The following is a 23,107-nucleotide window of genomic DNA, read 5'->3' on the forward strand; positions in this document are numbered from 1 at the left end:
GGTCTCTACTTGACCTCTGACCACTACTAATGGCACCTTTGGTAATTTCTGACATCACCCTTGTAGGATAAAGTAATTGTATGCATCATTAACCTTTTCCAGAAAAAGAAGGAGAGAGAGGTTCTATTGAAAATAATATGACTCTAAAGATATTACTCATAGGCCTTTAACTGGACAGATTCAAAACAGAAAAAAAACTTTCTTTTTTTTTTCCAAGTCATATTGTTGCTATACTAATGGATCCTATAGCCTAGCTAACCCCATTTCAAAATAATCACAATTTTGGTATGGTTGGCAAAACTGCATTTATGTGGGAAAGTTTCAGGAGGAAGATGCTTTTTACTGACAGATGATATATTGCATTTGTTTTCCCTTTTAAGACTTGGCTTTTATTATAGTAGTGTTCAGCTTTCAGATTAAAATGTTGACGCTTCTAATGATTTCAACAAAACATGATCTTCATTTATACTCATGACTTAAGGTAGCGAGAGGGGAAACATAATTTATAGTTTAATGGAGTTTAGGACTTTCCTCACCAGTTACTAAGCATGCAGTTATGGCAATGTATATGTTTTCAGAAAGCTGAGATATAGCAGATTACGATCATATATGTTTCGTCTTGATATTTGCTCAAGAGATTAAGTTACGATCGTTCCCGTTAACCTCCTAAACAAAGAGTTTTTTTGCGGGATTGGCCGTTCCTCGGTGTTCCTTTTTTCTATGTTTCTGATCTTTTCACTGTTGCTTTATAAGATAATGATCTTTGAGAATGCGTCTCGAAATTTTTATGTGTCCCATAGTTCTGGAGATAAAGCCTGTTGAACTTTATGGACTAAATTTTACGAACGTCTTCCTGTTTCCAAGGCCGTAACTCAACGCCAACGGCTCACATTTTTGTGGCCAATAGATTGTGTAATTTGTACATCGTTAGCATAGAGAAAAGTGTTGAAAGATGACATCTTCAATAGTTATGATAGTCAAAAATTAGTTTCCATAAAAACTCAATAAAACGTTTTTCCAAATTTGGCCACAGATAAACAGCAAATTAATGACAAAATGTCGACCATTTCGATCATACTTTGTACATATACAAGTATCTGATATGCGTGGAATGTTAGATCGTGAAAAATTGGTGGGTCGTTTCCTAAAACGTGACAAAGTGGGTGCTAACTTGAGCAAGATGACATACTGCGCAATTAATTTATTCAAGTCCCTTTGTTATGTTGAACAGCGTCAACAGTATAATCGGTTCTCTAAACATAGGGCGGACCTTCGTGAAAGCATATATTTACTTACGGGATATACATGCCTTCAAGTACAGATATGTTTGCATTACTCTCAGCCTATGGAGAGTGTACCGTTATCGGATTTGTTATAATCAGTTAGCTCTAAGTCAGCACTACCGGATTCGACCGATACCCCGCCCGGGCGATCTTATGGAGGATTCGATTTTTTTTTATAGAAAAATGTGGGCCAAAAGATCGCCCGAACGATGTTATGGCAGATATTACGAAGCCCATCTTGTCTGAAAAAATAACCCTGCGCTGATAAAAATGGTCTCAGAAAATGTTTAGAAAAAATAATGTTTCGCGTTGACCAAATATAATCATTCAAAGTGTTTTAATACGTTGGTGAGAGGTTGCATTTTACGTGAACAAGAACATGCAGTAAAAAGGAAAAGCAAGCCAAAGTCGAAATGGGGTGCATCATGGACATGACATGACACAAAACATGATGCGACAACTGAGTGATCAGTGACATCATTTTTGGGTGCAATTAACTTTCAAGTACGGTACTTCTTTGCGAAACTTGCTGCCCTGCGATGCTGACATCAAGTGTGTGTTGATCGAAGTTTGACCCCAAATCACACACTGAACTGGCGCGTTACCTTAGCAACCTTTTCTTTCGTGCTCCGCGCGTCGATCTAGTAAACTTATATCCGACCGGACGGTACTGTAATTACGCAACTTGTATGCAACTCTGTACTTTGAATACTAGTATATCAACATCGTTTACTTGGTGCTTTTCTAATTACGCAAATTTGTTTACAATATTGTACCAGCTCTGAATATTTCAACTTTGTAATGTATTGCTTTCATGATAACTACACAGAATTCATTTTATCTTTTACTATTGTTAGGGTATTGACCCGGGGTATCGGGTCTGTGAATATTTCAATATTACTGACTTGATAAATGCGTTGCATTCGTAATACATAACGCAAACATAAACATGGGCGCATTTAAATCATTAAAAAGAATAGCAGTCAGGTGTCTACGGAAAGTCAAGAAAATATGTTAAATACTTGTGATTCATCGATGTTCCAATGGTGAATTATTGTATTCGAAATGAAGTGAATATGTAATATAAACCATACCGTGCGTCATTAAATTTTGCTATAATATAATAAACTCTGGGCAGCGCACTTTGATCGCATTATTCACGTACATTTCGAATGAACTCTACTAACCACGTGTTTGAATTACGTGCGGCATTGGGTAATGACCTCCAGAGTTCACACACTGATATTTGAATTCGGACCACCCAGCTTGACCTGTCAACAGAAACCGCTATATCCACTGTTTTTTTTATCGGTGTCACCACTCTTGTCTACATTTGTATCTCCGCCAATTCTGTTTTCTTATTTCATCGGCGGCATCTTGAAACTCTTGTTCTAATAGTCATTTAGCAACGTCTAAAACTTTCCAAGTGTTTTCTCTGAATGTGGTTCCAGATATAATAGAGGAGGCGATAATCCCATATAGCTACTAAATTTACGCATTGCGCGACGACCCTTTCCAATGCCACAAGCCGCGATCACCAGCTTACGATTCACATCAAAAGAATGTCCACTCTGTTTTGACGCAGGAAAAATGTCAGTCATGGAGTTACATTTTTTATTCCACTCTGCGGGCTGACTATAATATGAGCCCAGGTCACTTTTATTTAGATATCTTTTAACGGCGTCAGAAATTTTTCGGCGGCCAGTTTTTTTCATCTTAGAACTCTTTCCCATGATATATTAGGTTATTAAAACACCGAGAAAAACTTGAAATACTATAGTGTAATGTTTGTTTGTGCTTCGATGGCGTAACGGACACTAATTATAGATTACACAGGATACAATAAAGCTGGATGTTCAACAAATCAGTATGCAAATTAAATCCTTTGTCTTCAGTCTGTCATTCAACATGATACGTTTCCGGGAATAAATTGAAATTACTCAACAAATGCATCGCGCACTGTTAATTCGGACCAAAGATAAAGAAAGTACACAATATAAGGTTGCATAATGCAGGATTTTTAGAAAAATTTTTTTTTTTCTAGTTTTTCCCTTCTCGCTACCTTAAACACAACTACAAGTGCTTCAAAGTTGCAATGACTGTGACTTTAAACATTTTTTGGTAACTGTGACATTTCGCCAGGCTTCCAGTAAAACTGAATTTTAATAGATGGCGCTCTCAGGAGACAAGGGGATATATTACAAATTGACGCAAAAAATATTAAGAATATCAAAAATAAAAATCAGCGAAAAAAGATCCCCAGTTACAGCTACTGTCGCTTTAAAGCAATGCATATAGATTTCCTCAGCCAATGCGAATAGAATTAGAAAGCCTCCTGACAGCATGAATGATTGTGGCGCCATGTTGCTAAAAGGTTGAAAGTTTGATGCATGAATTCACATCTTTGATTGGACAGCAGCTTGACCCTGTGTCAGTTTCAAGCTCACCAGATCAAAGAAGCTCTCAGATGATAAATTTTGAATTGTGAGATTATTATGATAGATAAAATATTGAAAAACAAAAAATGCAAATTACCAATAGATTTTGCACACAAAAAAGAGACTTATATTGTAAATGGGGTTACGGTAGTAGTTGACCTACATTCCATTATAGTATCAATGATATCGGTTGAAGGAATTTTCTGAGGAGGCAAAGGTGATATCTGAAGATGGTCATTACATCTGAATAACGCATAGCAGTTATAAGTGATAACAAAACAGTAATTTTAACAGCAAAATTGACAGCTCAATAAGCAAACATTGATTATAACTATCGGACTGAAAACTCCAGATATGAATGGCTGGAGCATCAGCATGAACAGCAACATTATGTAAGCTAATTGCTCAAAGAACTCTGTGGAAATCAGTGGTTGAGCTATTTATAATTTCCATTCCATTCTGTAGGGTGTATGACATGTACAGCCATGCTATGATATGTAGCTATATCCATTTCAAGTCCTGAACTGACTCCACACTTTTACATAACACATGCTGATAACTCACCTGGAAGAAGCTGACAGTCATTAGTATAAGGCTGTAGGAGCTGATTCCACCGGTAAATACTTCATTCAAATCTCTTTGCAGTAAGAATTGTTTCAAAACTAAAACTAGGTAAGGTAACATAGGGTATTCTTTCATGAATCGCTGAAATAGAAAAAGTTATATTTATAAATGCATTAATGACCACAGGATTGTCAAATTTGCATAAATATACATCAATATAAAGCTATTGAATCACTGTCTATTTTTGATTTAAAATGATGAAAATCAGTTTTTAAAAATAACACAAAAGCATTGAATGTCTGGGTCATTAAATCCCTGTTTTAAAACTTGTTTAACCCTTCAGCAAAGCGAAAAGGGGCTATATAATCATCATCAAATCCAAGCCAAATCATGGTAATGTACAATACTGTATTACTTTGTCAATAACCCATTATTATTCATTATAAACACGTAGCGGACAGGTGCAGTTTAGGGCTTGCATGCATGCTATGGCTGATATTAGCAAATACAGTTTTTTTTATCTCTAGGTGTATAAAGGAAAGTTGCCAACCAGATTTCAGTGGTGACAGTGATGCATCTGGTTGGATTGTTTTGCTACAATCATGCTTTTCTATCATCAGAATGCATGGAGTGTTGTATTTTCTTAATGCATAAAATCATGAATATTTGTAGAATACAATTTCAACGATGGGCAAGAATCGAGCGTTATTTTTGTCTAAAAGTTGATTAACACCTTTGGTAATGTATGTACTGTACAATTACAATTTCACTATTTTTTGTAAAGTAAAATCTGCCAAATCTATGTAAAAATGTGAAATAATAAAACTCATGGTTTCTCTGCTAAGATTGTGAGCTTAAACTCAACTCTTCAAATTACATTTCTCATTATGCACTGGAAGGTAATCCCAAGGATTGTGGAGCAGTTGTTAACACTGTCACAATTCTGTCTCCCTCAAACATCTTGCTGAACATTAATTATTAGTGCCCGATTCCTCATTCTACAGTTGTGTTAGAGCTCACCTTTATCATACGGGCACTCTTGACCCCATTCACCATGTTAAAACTTATGTCCACTTTGACATCAAATCTTTTTTCTGTAAGTTTCACTATGGGCACCTGTGGAAGCAACAAGAAAATTGTTTAATGGTTAATATCTCAACAACACAAGACAGTTATTGTATTCTTCTTTGATCTAAAAATATGCTACTGTATCACTTTAACATGTACTGTATTTTGTTTTAGGACCAGAAAGGCCAACATTCATGCTTATAGATGCAAGGTACCTCACCACGCTGTGCTAAGTGGCAAGAACCAATCAGCAAAAAAGTGTGATATTGCTGAGACAGCCATGTACCACTCATGAGCCACAAATAAACAAATTAGCATGCATTTATGCCATTATTTAGCACATGTACAGTATGTGCGAGACTGGCGCAGTCTGGCGATTAATTTGTTTTTGCAGTTCAAATAAAATACAAAAATTCGCGAATTGGAGGTGTTAGCGCGAAATCCCCTGTAACTGTGAAATCACTGGTTTATTCTGCATGGCCCTCGATCGACACTGCAGGAACCTGTCGATTTTTCAACGGGTAATTATGTTAATGATGTTCTAATTATAAATCATGTAAGCCGATAACAACGTCTCTTCAACTGATCTCTGACCGATCTACGACTAGTGCGAGTTACTTTTAACGACGACTACGACAAACTCGAATTTCAACGAGCCGCCATGTTATGTCTGCAGTGTGACCTTTACCATGTTCACCTCATTCCACGCCCACCTGTAGGCATTCATGAATATTTAATAGCAATGAATTTCCTGCAGAATAAACTAGTAGGGGTGATTTTGCGCTAACACCTTTTTTTGTTTATTTTGTTTATTTTATTTAAACTACAAAAATAAATTAATCGCCCGACTGTGCCAGTCTAAGTAAGTGCCATCAACAGACCAAATTTGGGTCATATTGGTCAAATAACAGCACTAATTTATAAATGCTAGTTTATTATCAGATGAGCAGAGCAAATTCAGTGAAAGTGATGATGAAAACTGTTCAACAACCACTTCATAGTTGCCTTGATGACCAACCAGTTCCCATTGGTGCCCCTTGATATTCTCTCTGCTAATCATTGATACTAAGGCTATTTTATCAATTTTAATTTTTGCTGTGAAAATGGGTGCCACACTGCATAAAAATGCGTGACAAGAATGAATCTATTCCAATCATAAACAGCTAATATTATATAGAAATCCACAACAAAATATTGGTGACAGAGCATACAATGGTACCAGCTGGACAGGGGATTAATGCACTATGTATTCCGCTAATGACGAGGGTCAACAAATTATCCTTTATATATAACTACATGTATAAAGCCAAAAGCCACTTCACTGATCATCAGAGCATACTTGACCAATATAGGCCTTTCCCAGGCCGCTCCACTGATCAAGGAATACTGTACTACCAATATAGGCCTTACCCGGGCCACTGATCATCTGTCACTGATAAATCAACATATCTTTGTAAAGACTAGTTGGAGTCTAAAAAGATAATTACTTTGAATCAAATAATTGGATACTTTCTTCTTCACAAGTATTTTATGCTTAAGTTTTTAGTCCCTGTCAGATGAAGTCCGAAAATGGAGACTTATAATTTAAATTCTGTGAGCAAGTGAGTGATTTGGTGAGCGAGTGAGTGAGTGAGTGAGTGAGTGAGTGAGTGAGTGAGTGAGTGAGTGAGTGAGTGATTTAGTGATTTAGTGAGCGAGTGATTTAGTGAGTGAGTGCATTAGTCTCTCTGTTCACACCTGTAACTCAGACATTTATAAACCTATCACATTCAAATGCACATATACATCATACATCCTGGAATACATATGTATATGTATTCGTTTTGGGATTCAATTCAAGATGGCCAAATGGGACCACAATTTTGAACATATTATTTTCATCATTCCTGGATCTCAGCCATGCATAGACAAATATTGTTCAAACATAAATTAAACACAACAGTTTCTTGGTGCATGTCATTTTGTTTGTCAAATCAAATGCACTTTGTTCTCATTCATAAATTTATCATTTATTCACTGGGTTTAATTTTGTCTTTATAATGATGTCAATGTTTCATGGTGAACAGGAGAATTTAAAGCGGGGAAGTAGTCAGCTATGCATGCGTCAGTTGGCCATAGCATGTCATTGTTTACAAACAAGCATCTACTAGCCATGATCATCATTTGGGACTCAATTCGCACGTATGCGCAGGTGACTCCCCTTCCACTTGAAAACTCAATGAAAATAATCAAATATCAGAAATGTTAAAATGTTTTATTTAGTTATGAAAGTCTTGCATGGTGTGTGTGACAAGTACATAATTTGTATAACCACACGCCATCCTGTAATTATTTTTGTCAACAATATTATTGATGTCAATTTTAATTAGGATCTCCTAAAATGAAACTTATTAGTCACAGTTTAGTGATGGATTTAAAAGCATGATTTGATACACTTCACGGTTGCTACAGGGTAATTAAATTTGTCTGTTCTATTACACAAACACTGAATTCTTTTTTGTTTCACTCTTATTTACAAAATTGTTTAAAATCAATATCTGTTCGTGTTCTGCCATATCCAAGCTTTCAGAATGTTTACATTGTCATCAATGCAATGTACATGTATGCTAACTGCGATTATTTCATTTTTTATACCATTCCTGGATGTCCCAGTGTTGGCGAGTTAGGAGATCGCTTAATGTGCATTACAAAAGAGGTGTGAATATAAATTTGCCATTTTTGAATACCAGAAGGTAAAATCAAAATCAGTCGATGTTTAAATTCCTAATGTCAAGTAAAACATTACAAATGTTTTTAAGTCAATATTATATATATACCCTTAGGTCAAGACAGCTATTTGCAGATAGAGACGTCATGTGAAGAAAGTAAACTGGTGAAGTTTATATGGCGAGGAATCCACACATGCCTTGCAGTGATTATTGAAACACTATATGTCTGACAGTAACAACTCTATCAATTTGAGCAGTATGGCTGCGATATATAGTAGTACTTATTGCAACAAATGAGGAAAAAAATGCATATTAAAGCAGTGACCAATCATAGTAGCTCTGCATATAAAACTTGCATATGATTGACTTTATACCATTACCTTCTATGCTTTAAGTTTAAGCATAGTGGGGTAACTGATTGCATAATAGGCCCTGGGAAGGACACAGATGTAGCTGGCCCTGATTATTGCCTTATTTTTATACTTGCATTATCACACACGGATCCAGACAGTAGGTTTTTATGAATGCATTATCACATACAGATCCAGAGAGAGGAGTTTTATAAATGCATTATCACACACAGATCCAGACATTGGGTTGTTATGAATGCATTATCACACACAGATCCAGACAGTGGGTTGTTATGAATGCATTATCACACACAGGTCCAGACAGTGGGTTTTTATGAGTGCATTACCATACACATGTCCAGACAGTAGGTTTTTATGAATGCATTATCACACACAGATCCAGAGAGTGGGTTTTTATGAATGCATTATCACACGCATGTCCAGACAGTAGATTTTATGAATGCATTATCACACACATATCCAGAGAGTAGGTTTTTATGAATGCATTATCACACAGAGATCCAGACAGTGGGTTGTTATGAATGCATTATCACACACAGGTCCAGACAGTGGTTTTTTATGAATGCATTATCACACACAGATCCAGAGAGTGGGTTTTTTATGAATGCATTATCACATGCATGTCCAGACAGTAGATTTTATGAATGCATTATCACACACATATCCAGAGAGTAGGTTTTTATGAATGCATTATCACACACAGATCCAGAGAGTGGGTTTTTATGAATGCATTATCACACGCATGTCCAGACAGTGGGTTGTTATGAATGCATTATCACACACAGGTCCAGACAGTGGTTTTTTATGAATGCATTATCACACACAGGTCCAGACAGTGGGTTTTTATGAATGCATTATCACACACATGTCCAGACAGTGGGTTTTTAAGAATGCAAAATACTAGTTAAAAAGTGGCAAAATGTGACAGAATAGTAATAATACTTACAGTGGCTTTGTCTAATACTTTGATAGTATCTGGATCTGCTATATTATTGGCTCGGAGTTCCTTCTCTAATGTAAACAATGGCAGGGATTCCCATTCCCCAAATACAACCAAATCTATGTCACTGTGAAGAACAAAACAAATTATATTGTTTACTATTCATATAAAAGTTACTGTATGTAGTAATTTAAATTGCTATCATGTACATCATCGTCTGCCTTAAATGAATGTACCAATACTAACAGTTTAAACTATGATTGATGGGCATTTTGAAGACTTGCATGGGTGTTCAAAAGCATGCCTTCTCATCAATTTTTAGCTCAAAATAGTGCTTAAATCTTGCCCAATGTGTGAACTAATAATATAAATATATGACTGCATACGACAGAAAATAAAGCACTGGATGCATTTTGAGCACCATAGATTACAATTTGCATGATGAACAGACAGTATGGCTCTGACATTTTGGCCACAGACGTAACAGCCACGACATTTTGATCATAGCTTTTTTTGGATTGCAAACATTTGCCCATGGGTGTTTTTTCTTTGAAGGTATCTCAAACATATATCTGACTTAGAAGCACTTTTCAGTATTCATTCATATGTACAATTTAAAATAATGATTATTATTAGTGTTACTAAAAAATTGCAAAAGTTTCAATTCAAGCATATGCTCATTTAACCTACCCTGCAATATAGAACATTAGTAAATACAACAAGATTGTTCATTTACGCTATTATGTGAGATTATACATTAAGATCACACAACAGGATGAAATAAATACAGTTTGCTATTACAAACATAAGATATATTGAATATAGTTTGCCATTACAAACGTAACTAGATGAAATAAATACAGTTTGCTTTTACAAACATAAGATATATTGAATATAGTTTGCCATTACAAACGTAACTAGATGAAATAAATACAGTTTGCTATTACAAACATAAGATATATTGAATATAGTTTGCCATTACAAACGTAACTAGATGAAATAAATACAGTTTGCTATTACAAACATAAGATATATTGAATATAGTTTGCCATTACAAACGTAACTAGATGAAATAAATACAGTTTGCTATTACAAACATAAGATATATTGAATATAGTTTGCCATTACAAACGTAACTAGATGAAATAAATATAGTTTGCCATTACAAACGTAACTAGATGAAATAAATACGTTTGCTATATTACAAACAAGATGAAATAGTTTTCCTAAGTACCCTCAAGATTACATTATTTAAAATAATTTTAAAAAAATCAAAATGTTCGCAGCAGCCAAAACAAAGCCGCAACCAAAACCTCTGGCATTTGTTTTGCATACTGTAATATGGTCATCTTTTCATTGATACATACTGAACAGCGATTTAAAGGTCCATTAAACAGCATGGTTCATTACGGCATGGGCTATTATCCAGGCAGAAAATCTAATTAAAATCACTCAAAACTAATGAAATAATCAGTTGAGGGGTTGAATCTGTTTCACGCATTGAAACAATGCTCTATGGTTACGTCAGTTCTATTTTTAGTATAATCTCGTAGTCACGACAACGCTACTTTCTTTTGCATTATAAATATGTGAAAAGTGATAAACAAAATATCAATGACCTAATTTGAAATATTAATATAATTTAATGAATAAATTGCATTACAAATCATGATTAGTGAGAATTGTGCCTCACAATGAGTCAACACAAGCACTTTTTTTTGATGAAAATATCTGTAAAATTCACCATATGGACAAAAAATATTAATGTAAGGTATTATTATCTGAAATGCATCTGGATACTAACTCGATAAATTCAACTTGATTAAGCTACTAGTATCTATCCAGCAGAAGCTAACTGGAAGTTTGTAACAATAATTAATTAATATATTCAGGTAAAACAAAGTGCGGGATTACAAATTTTTGGTGAAGTAATTTGGATAGTACATATTATTAGTCAACATGTGGCAAGACATTTTGGGAAAGTACTTATTGTAGAACAATACACACAATGAAATCCACCAATCTAATTTCTTATGTATTTTTATAACGCTGGAAATTGGTAAAATACTGCAGACCCATTATATTTTGCAACTATCAAGAGTCAGAGGAAAACTGTTACAGTGGCGAACTTTTGACAGTGAGCCATATCGACTTTAGCAACTTTATGAAAAAATCTTGTGGAAAAAATTGCACCAAGATGAATTAAGTGATGATATTCAGACTACTTAAAAATACAGTAAACCTCCCACATGAGGCAAATTCTTTATTAATTCTGTCTATAAATTTCACTAGGGTTTTAAAAGACAAAGTCACATCAAATTAATACACAGCAGAGCTAAACAAAAAAAAAAATGCCGTTATTTGGTTGCAAAAACTGAATGGTTAATAGTAAATTCACCATTAATCAGAACTTATATTTTTGGTTTTTCAGTGCAAATTAAGATCACTGGAAAAACTACACATAATAATTCAACACTAAGAAAAATATTCTCATTTGCATACCAAGCAAACAAGCAATGTGGAAAAAAAAAACTTAATTGTGCCACCCACACACAAAAGTCAAAAGGTGAGATGAGCACTTTGACAATGTTGACGAGAATTATTATATTCTCTCTATTAGTAGCACATGTGTTTACGAAATGACAGAGGTAGGTACATCTTCAAAATAATTCATAATTTCCTTAAAATTTATCTTCAGTATGATAAATCAACTTATATCACTATGCCTGTTGACAGATTTTTTTTTTCTTCCTTTATTTCATCAATCCTTGGAGGCTTTTAGCTGGCAATGTAATGTGTTTTCACACAATTTCACACAAATGTTATAGTAGGGAAACCATCTTTAATACATCCCTGTAATGCTATAAACACAATCGAGGTAATACATAACCAAAATATGCAAGATGTATTGTGATCCACTGCATGCACAGTATGAAACCTAGCAGACTTTTTCGGAATCACTGGTCAGTAAATGACAGAATTAGAATAGATTTGTGAAACCAAAGCAGGTGGTATGTTGGGACATTGACCAGATAAGCTAAAGGTCACATCGAGTGCATGTGTGCGTGGGTGGGTGGAATTGTTCACTAGGCTCATCTCCATTTAAGGCATCCATACAGTATTTATTTATACATTGCATAGCAATTTGAAAAGAAAAGACAATTAAACAAGAATTTAGCAGCAAGGTGATGTTATAGAGAAATTTATAAGGGCAGAGAGGTACATGAAGTATCCTGGTAAAAAGACTCATCCATATGTTACACTGGTATTGGTTAATTATAGTTAGATAGGCACAGATATGCATCAAACACACATTTCAAGAGCTCTGCTATATTGAATATTGTTTTGTCTGAATAATCCATGAGAATTTTGCAGTAATTTGTAATTGACATACTTACAGTATAATGCTAATTATTAGCTGGGTGTTATTTTCACTTATTTCACTAATAGATAAATTTATAATCTAGTGACTATCTCAACAACATCAAATTTGCTCAAATTAAATGCAGTGAATATTTCCATTTCTCAGAACTGCAAATTCATCGTTTTAATATTTGACCATAATAACTGAGTTTTAAAATTCAATGAGTTATATTTTTATTTTATACGTTCACATGAATATAGCAGATTGCACTTATCAGCAAAAATAGCAACCCCTTGTTGTGAATAATTAACGCATTTACACAGTACATACAAACAGTGAAACCTGACTGAACTGAACTGAACCCTAATGGATCATTAGCATTTCTATACACTGTATTATTTTTTCTTATTCTACTGACTAGTTAAAACATTTAAATTTATTCAACAATTGAATAGATTACTTCTCAAATTAGTAAAATTTAAACCTGCTGATTGTCCATGCAACATTCAAATGAAATATTTCTCCTCTACAAGTATATGGGGATGAGACTGAGAAAGGTGATTTGTTCAAACCAGTCTTACAAGTACTAAAGTTGTAAGCATCAAATTGATCAGTTCCTATTTACCAAAATATTACAAAGATAGAAAATAGATGATGATGATGTTAATAGCCATACTATAATATCCCTTGATGCTTCAATTTAGCATATAATTATATATGTGATTCAAAACAGAACTGTAGAAAAACATAGTCCGTAATATACCCGAGGGCTGAACATAGGGCATAGGTGAGAGTATAATACAGACTCAAATAGAACAGGTCAACAGACAACAGGTCAAGATTCATTCACTATTGGTTATACCTTGTTTAAGGTCTACATGTTCACAAGTTTGATTGGTCCCGGTTAACACCGGTAGAACACATTAAGTTGACATAAAACAATTATACCGTACTTCCCTATATATAAGCCCAGGGACCTGAACATGTAAAATCGTGAAAATTAGGGAATGAGCTTATAGTCGACGACCACCATCTTTCCAACCTCAAAAAATTATCCAAATTATATTTTTCGTTCACAGCGCTGGTTTCGGAGAAATATTGCGTCCTTTTGAGGAAAAACATGCAAAACAAGTCGTCATTGATTTCAACGACACTTTTTACAATGAAGAAACGACATGTTCATAAAAATACATACATTTTATTACAATACGGTTTACATACCGTCTGAATTTACGGTTCAAATATGGGTAGGGTTTGTGGCAAAACAGTCAAAGGCAAGATCTTCATCATCATCCTCGTTGTGGAATGTTTTCCGATTATTGACGAAGTAATTTCTTCAATGCAATGTGGAAGTGAATTACCACAATGATAAAATGCGATCTGTTAGGACTGATTTCGACCAAAAAAAATGATTTTTTTTCCTAAAAGCTGTTGATTTGCAATTTTCAAAAAGATAAACTGATGATGGGGGAAGTATTTAAACCTTTCACGGCTGCAAACAAGTCATGTCGAAGAATAGTTTGCTCGTTCATGATAGACTCAATGGACACGATTATTCGAAAAAGTGAAACGATGTTCAATGATCAGGTTTCACGACTTGACGATCACATTTTTGCCGTTTGGAAAACTACTACTCAAAAGAAATATGAAATATTTCAGTATTGCAACATCGGGGTTCATCCTGAGTAAATAACAGAATAGAAAAGGTGCGAACTATTTCTGTACGTTCGCCCGTCATGCAATTAATGTAAATTTTCTCGTAAAAGCTGGAATCAAACTACCGTACCAGTCATGATTTTTATGCAATGAAATACACTTTTTACATGCATATTTCTATAAATGTCGTTGTTGCCCGGTAAAAACACCCTGGGGGTATACTCAGGGATGCCCTCAACTCTTATAGGCTTATACTCGGGGAAGTACGGAATAGGAAGATCATCAAACAGTTATCTAGTCTCAAACTTGGGAAGCATGGTTTTCAACTGGCGGCTATTTTGGTGATATTTTCCTGTATCTTTAACCTTTTCTCTGACAAGCTTTGATTGATTTTGTTGAAAGTAGATACAGAGACATAACATAATGGTATACATAAACATGGTGATTTGCTCTGTGTTTTGATGATCTTTGACTGATAGGTGGCCATTTTTGTTCCCCAAAAAATAGATATTGAGTCGGCATGTCTATACCTCTCTCCAGAGCATTACCGTATAGGGGACCCCATAACAATTTTGGATAAAGCACAGAACTCTAAATGCGTAACAATAGATGCAATCAACACATTCTAGTGTTAAGCAATTAAGCCATGGCACTATCAAACCCCTATGTGTTATGGGTGCTTACTCAGTAACATAGAAACCTGAAACTCGTACATTTGACTGTAGGAGAGGTCTGGTCAGTGACACTTGAGGGAAAAAATGTTTTTGTAAGCTCTTTTGATTAATATTAGCAAAATCAACTGGTGTATATGAATTCAGGTATATACACACTTTATCCTTTTGAATATGACCACTCCTACCATGACAGTGAATGCAAGAATGATTGCAATGTATAGCTAAGGTCAACGTTTCCAGTCAACACTAGTTCATGTAGAGTTGATATAGTGGAGGAAACAAGGACAGGTTACATTCATTAACCTCCCTACATGATCAACCCTGTCACACCCACATTAGTTTATACAATAACATGAATGCAAAAGGGTTGTCGTATTTTCACAGGGCCATGAGCAGAACAAGATAATTAGTTCCCACACCAGTTATCATTAATCTAATTAAACCTCGCGTGAAACATTGGGTAATGCCTATATTTCATATTTTATTCTATCCATTTTTAGTACAGCAGTTCCAGTCTCAGACTGTTAGGTGCCATGACAGCCAACGTGTTGATAGAATTAAATCTCATGCGAAAACCAGTAATAGCATCAAGTGTTGTCAGGTTATGCTATAGACATGCAATATGCAATCAAGTGTGCCAACTAGCAAGATTTGATATTAATCTATATGGAAATAATACAATGCAATAACATCCTTTTCAATCTGGCCTGCAAGGTATATCGATTAAATTTCTATTGGATGGATACAGCTTTTAACTGTTAAAGCAATACACGTAAGGTGCTTGAGTTCAATCAGGTCAAGTTAATATGCTGAGATAGTCCATTCAATTGCCTTTCAAATTAAGATGGTCACACAGTCCTGTCACGTAGTCACAAACATGGAATACAGTTTCTGTATAAACTGCATTATACTTACTCAATTTGCACATAAAAGAAAGATTCAGAAAGATTAAATTTATTACGCAAATAAGTAATACTTGGTACTGAGCCTGGCAAGAAACGCGTACAAACTGTAATAAAGGTGTAAATAGACAAATTGCTTCTTACCTTGTGGGTAAATATAGTCCTGTTTCAAAACTACCAAATATCTCAACCTGTAATATGAAAGAAAATACAAGAGATGACACATACTGAATGCATTATAAATATCGGTATTGTGTTACGTTTTAATTTCCAAACTAAGCAAATCAGGAAATTACTATGAACAGATTTGAGTGTAAAACTAATAAGGTCTGCACAATGTATTGATTGAAAATTATGAATTATTATGTTAATTAGGGAATTAATAGAAACAGATTTTAACCCAAAACTACTTAGGTCTGTCTATTATCCTAGAGCATCTATGCATCAAATTCCATTGAAATGTGATTAGTACTAGGGACATCAATGTGAAAGTTAAAAATTGCCCAATTATGCAAATTAGATGATTAATATGCATAAACATTTACTGAGAACTAATTGGGTCTCTGCATAGCCCAAGAGAATATATGTACCACTGAATAAATAACACATATAGATGGCACACAGATATTACTCCTCACGCTATTCAACATACATATCTGGCACAGAATGTGTTTAAAGGAAGACCTCAACTCATTTGTCAGAATTATGCCAAACGATTTGTGACAGAACAACTTTCCCATATTTGCCTGGTAATCATCCACCAAAAATTGCAATTAATATATGCTGGACCATTAAAAACCAACTTATTTACACCATAGACATACCTCTCATGACATAAATAATAGAGAGCAAATACAGTATGGTTTTTTTGAGGTTTGTAACTGCATTACATGTAATGTCTTTTCATGCAGTTAATAATAATAAACTTTATTGCCATACTAGGCCACCGGCCCATCACAATCTCAAGTTTACATTTCTTGAAAACAATAATAATACATAAATACATAAATTAACTGTAATACTGCATTACATACATATGGAAGTACACTTATATGTTAATGTGTAGAAACCATATCAGTCCTAGGAATGCTGTGGGTTATTTGACCACACCAACAAGCTGCTGACTCACAGCAAGATTATTTCAACTCAAATAACATCTTTTGCTTGAAGAAACAATAATCTGGAACAACAACAACAACTAGTAAGTATTTTGTTTTATTTCAACATGCCAATGCTCTGACAAAATAGCCAACATAACAGATACCTTCAAACATAATTAATATAAGTTTTGTTACTTTATTTTCACTGCACTCCAAACATACCCTGGAAAAATATTACCATGAGGCCCATATTTAAAAGCTTTGATTTATTATTTATTATTTGATTAATTTGCTTAATTAGATTTATGGTTGTCTACCTAAAAATAGGGGTGTTCTTGCAATTCAACTGTTGTCACTTTTGACAAAATAAATAGGGTCTTTTCGAGAATAGGTTCATTCAGCAAAAACTTTAATTAATTTAATATAATTTATTTTCATGGTTGTAGCAACAAGTTTTTATATATATTTTTCCCATGACAGAAGAGTTTGTCCAGACAACCTTGATTTAAAGAGACCATAAGTAGAATATAAGATTATATATCAAGTTTAAAATTAATTCAAAATTTTAAAAAATAGCCTAACAAACAAGAACCTGTGCCACAAGTTCAATTTTTTTAAATTTGATTTTTTGAGATATCAGAAATTGGCTAATAAAAATGTATAGATTTCAGCATTAAACTAATCATACCTATGGACCACCCCCAGAGTGAAGTATCTTTGAAATAGAGGATTATGCATATTATGCAAATTGAAGTACATGCTATATTTTACTGTTACATTCTCACTTTCAAAAATCATTGTGTTTTAGGTAGTGCATACTTGATGAAAAAGTCTTATCCTACAGAATACTGAAATCAATTCAGGAGGTTTGTAAAATAAAGTGGCCCAGTCTGTTTTGTGCAAAGTAAATCACAATTCTTGAAGAAATAAATGCCATTCAGATACATGTTCATCTTGAATAAAACAACCCACAAAATAATTTTTAAATTCCATTCCCAAAAACTCAAATAATCACAAAGACATTATGATAAATCCATACAGAACCACAAACAAGCCATGCAATCTCTATCCAACCAGTTTAATTAAAAAAAAACAAAAAAAAAACGCTCCACTCTTTGCAATGAAGTCAATGAACCTGCAACTTGATAGTGAGGTCAACCACAAAGTCAAATTATGAAGCGAGTCAGGTGAACTCTGCAATTAATTTTAGTAGTCATGCTCATACAACAGAAGTGTGATTTCACAAAATGTCAAGTGTCAAGATGTTGCTTGGCAAATGAAGTACAAGCAGCCTATCGGCTGAGATAGCTCCGCTGTTAGCAATGCACATTTCAATTAAAGAAGAGAAGATATTATTAGAAAATGAACAATATGTATAGTATCAAGCAATGGGACCTGCTGTTTTCAACAAGAATTCAAAAATATCACTTTTTACCAAAAATTACAAAAATATTCATCAAAATTAGAGAATTAAAGATATCATTACAAAATGAACAAATCTAAGAGAGGTCTACATGTAGTACCTATATATGTAATATCAAAGCAATTGGACTTGCGGTTTTTAACAAGAAGTGGAAAATATAACTTTTTACCAAAAATTACAAAAATATTCACCAAAATTAGAGAATTAAAGATATCATCATGAAATGAACAAATCTGAGAGAGGTCTACCCAAGGTATATATACACCAAGTATCAAAGCATTCAGGCTTGTAGTTTTCAAGAAGTCGAAAAAGTAAAACATTGACACGGACGACGACGAACAATCACTCATATGATAAGCTCCGCTCGACTTTGTCGACAACGGAGCTAAAAAGATATTATCTGCACTAGTTACCAATTTTTTAATCATGTATTAGTGAGCCAAATTGACCTGTGTGATATGAAATGATAGCACACAAGGTCACATTGCTTAAACTTGTACTACTGTATTTACTTTATTAGTCGCGCACATGCTTACATAAAAAACAAAGGCATGTGTCATATTTTTACGATCCAACATCAATGACAATTACTACGTTCACGTTACGGGATCTCGGCACGTGCCAAAATGTTAAATCCTTTGCGTTTGCAAAGGGATTACAGCAGTTGCGTTCACGTTAGTCTGGACCCACTTAGGACCGACTCGGCTCGTGCTGAAATCACGCCCTCAATTCATCGATCTGTTATTTGACCCAAACATGGAAAACGATACGCAGCTGACTATAATAATAATTGCTATATTGAAATTATATCCATTTGTTGTTATGGTATTTATTACGAGTCATCATGCACATGAACGGCAAAGGAGATTCGAAAAACAATTATTCTTCAATCAATGTAGCATTGCAAGAATATAGCGGTTGCAGCAGCACATAAATATGCATACAGCATCCGACTATATATATCTGCATTTTTCGTCATTGTCGATGAATCAGCATTTATTCTCTTAAATTTACCACTGAGGGCGTGATTTTGGCTCAGTTTCGATCCCAAGCATCTATCGGTGCCGAGATTTCTAATGTGAATGCCACTAATTTTTGGCATACGTGGTTAAGTTTTATTGGAGAAGTGCTTCTATTGGAAACGTGAATTTTTGGCCACCATTTATAATATAAAACATATCTGTGGCTGAAAGTTTCATGGCCGAAAAGTCTAGGGTGGTAAATGGCTGAAACTTTTGCCCGACACTTCCAATAGAGCAAATACGCTGATCATAACATGCATGTAAATGAAATTAAGTTCAGCTCAGCATTATATAGAATGCAAAAAAAAAAAAGAAAAGACTAATGGCAAACACCACAGAGTACCTCTAAAGTCTCAGCCAGCAAGGACATATAAAATGAAGGAAAGCAATTATAAAATATTGATAGTCACCCACCAAGTAAAACTCATGATTATAAAACAGCAATATTAATATTGAAAGTGGTGTGGTGTGATGTGAATTCATGCTTGTCTGTAGACTAGACAGACTACAGTAAAAGCATGCAATTGCAGAGTATGTGGATTTAGACTAGATGAATATTCCTTTCAATTATACTTAATGCATTGTGAATATCTGTAAGACCAAAAATGATTCATACAAACACAAACAAGATAGATGCCAGGGGCAAAGCACAAAGCTATTTTAGGAATCATTCATAACCAACTCAGTGACCTTAATGCACTAAAATATTGCAAGGAATAATTAGAATTTCAGTCATTCCTATCTGCATAAATGTGCAGTGGTTACACTTAAGCAAAACATCATTGAACGTCACAAGTCATTGCATCATGTGTGTAACTGTAAATGACCTGGCCTAGATGTGGCTTTGAGTGAGTTACCAAAAATGACAAGTGTCAACACTCTAGATAAACCTTTGCAGTGGCAGTGAAGTTGTCACTTGACAATTCTAATAAACATGAACTACATGATCAAGAGCAAAATTACTGGTAAAAAAAAAAAAGAAACCAACAATAGAAAAACAATTACCTTGTTTACATGACAGCATTTTATCTGAGCCCAACAGCTTAAGCCAGCAAAAATGACTGTATAAACTAGCTAGCTCAGCTCAAGCAGAGTTCAGCTCCAACAAACCCTTAGGGTTGAACTGTGATAGGACTGTGCCCTGACAATGGCCCGACCATCTAAACAGAAGCCCCAGCCAAGGACGCTGTTCCAATTGGTGGAAAGAGCAATAGTTTGACTCCAATAAAATGCTGCCATAAAATTTAGAAAATGATGTACACAAACATAACCCCCCCTCAAATTACAACCCCAAAGGTAAAATGTTTCAGAAGTTTTCCCAGCTGTTTCGATCATGGCAATATAGAAACATAATAGTCACTATAACAGAATGGATCACTTCTGAGTGTATTATGAGAATGTATCAGCAGCAGTGAGGACAAAGTAACAGTGTTTCTGTACAAATACTTTTAAGTCTAGACAGTTTCACTGTATTGTATATATATCATCATGATAGTACACTTCACAGGAAATTTGTATGACAAGTGTAAAGACAATTTCTCATGTGAAACAGTGACAATGATCACATGACAATCACATAATTAGCTCTACTTTGTCACAAATGCAAATATAATTATATAAGGCAGTATTCAGCCAGCAAAAATACTTAGACGAAGTTTTCATGCCAACTGAATTGATTGTTTATTTAATATGAGACCTAAAAAATGTTTTTAATATAGTAGAGGTCATGACAGACTTGCGATCAATGAGAAACAAAAAATCACAACATCAACACTCATCAAAATTTATCGAGGAAACTCAAAAATGAAAAAAAACGCAATGGCAGTATTACTAAAATACAATAACTTTTTGTAAGGGACTTGTGATCCAATGATCTAACACAACCACTATCAACCATAGCAGTACTAAAAACCCAATTATCAGATAGGAAATAACTCAAAACTAAAAAAAGTTTCATGGTGCACATAATAACACTTACAAAATAGCCATTTATTTTTAAAATTTCAAATACAATCACAAGCTTCCTGAAACAGTGTCTTCAAATATCTCCCCAGGCAGGGAGGCAGGCAGCTAGGCGATACATAAACATACACTACATCATTTTTAGTTACATTTACATTCTTCTTGTATGCACAATCTCACACAGATTTTAGTAATATTAAAATTAATTGTGCGATATAAATACATTTCTAGATATTGTTTTAAATGTTATACAACTATCAACATTCATGATTTGATAATTGGAAACTTTTAGAGAACTTTTTTGAAAGTCAGTGACTCAATGGCTCTGTGATCCCAATAAAATTGTTCACTGCGACCATAGACCATCATAAAGGGTGTTGCCACGACAAAACTTTTCAGTTTCCTTAACGAGCAAACATTTCTCTTCCAATATTAAATTAGTTTACAGAGGGGACAAGCCAAATACAAACAGTATGCGAAGATAAAAGTTTGCCACAAGCAATGGACCAGTACACAGGGTACACGACCGATTCTCCTCTATTACCAGTACATCGGCACCAAGAAATCTTAGAATGCAATTAAGAGTATAGCTCCTTACCTTTGCAGTGGGCCATAGCCCTCGGATTATATTTCGGATTCTTTCAACCACTTCTAGTCTCATACTGTGTTCTTCTGGTTTGGGTGAAATCCAGCGATAGAATTCAAGAATTTCTTCATGTAACCTGTAAGGTAATGCAAATACTAGCAATAAGTTATAAACATAATGCCATCAACCAACACTTGGGGGGGGGGGGTAACTAGCAATAATACAATTTTGAAGGCATCAGTAATAAGTGCTAAGATTTCGATAGGACATAGGGAAGGACATGGTGATCATCGCTGTTAATATCCACAATAAATACACATTGCAAAACAGATGATATAGATGTGCAAATGTATTTTTTATTAGTTTATTGCCCAAGAAGTAATTTTCAGTAGTTGCAGTCAACCATGACTTTGTTTATCTAATCGGTCTTCCAATTTATTTAGCTCAGTTTACTGATTGTTGTGCATTATATACATATACCACTAATGAGTTCTCTGTGTAGTTTTTACCTCACTTTTTAAAGGAACTTGTTTTTCTGCTAAGAAACGGTTGGTTTAATCATTGAGCCAATGTCTCCATAATTTCAAGATAAGTACCGTAAAATCTGTATTAGAAGCCGCATCCCTAATAAAAGTCGCACCCATTCTTTTTGAATAATTTAGAATAAAAAATTCATCATTTCTCATATGTGTACATGCTCTAATAGAAGCCGCATCCCCTCTGTTGCATTGTACCATTTTAATAGAAGCCGCGGCTTCTAATACAGATTTTACAGTACTTAGTAAAATTGGTATTATAAGCTGTAACCTCCCAAAAAAAGCTGTACCAAACTTTTTGAACAATAAGATTCAAAAAATCATTTTTCACATGTAAGCAAATAACACCGAATAAACGGCAAGGTAAAGACTATGTCTAATTATAGTAAATACGTACTGCGTGCGTGACTCGAACCGGCGCTCACGTACGGCATCAAATCGCCTAGCTTCACGCCACTACACGTCTTCCCCTCGGCCACCGGGCATCCCCAAAAAAGGATGCTTAATAAC

General features: G+C 34.5%; 1 protein-coding gene across 1 annotated transcript in view; it reads right to left on the bottom strand.

Moving 5' to 3' along the window:
* LOC102803914 (terminal nucleotidyltransferase 4B-like) overlaps positions 1-23,107 on the bottom strand; it is a 37,880-nt gene that overhangs the window by 10,834 nt on the left and 3,939 nt on the right. Inside the window, exons 2-6 of the mRNA XM_085500460.1 lie at positions 22,074-22,197; positions 16,113-16,159; positions 9,379-9,499; positions 5,306-5,401; positions 4,286-4,426 (exon numbers count right to left, since the gene is read on the bottom strand). Of these exons, the coding sequence (XP_085356586.1) occupies positions 4,286-4,426; positions 5,306-5,401; positions 9,379-9,499; positions 16,113-16,159; positions 22,074-22,197 (529 nt within the window). The remainder of the gene's footprint in view (positions 1-4,285; positions 4,427-5,305; positions 5,402-9,378; positions 9,500-16,112; positions 16,160-22,073; positions 22,198-23,107) is intronic.

This window comes from Saccoglossus kowalevskii, chromosome 6 (genome assembly GCF_978046115.1).
Source record: "Saccoglossus kowalevskii chromosome 6, keSacKowa6.1, whole genome shotgun sequence".
Classification (NCBI taxonomy): Eukaryota; Metazoa; Hemichordata; class Enteropneusta; family Harrimaniidae; genus Saccoglossus; species Saccoglossus kowalevskii.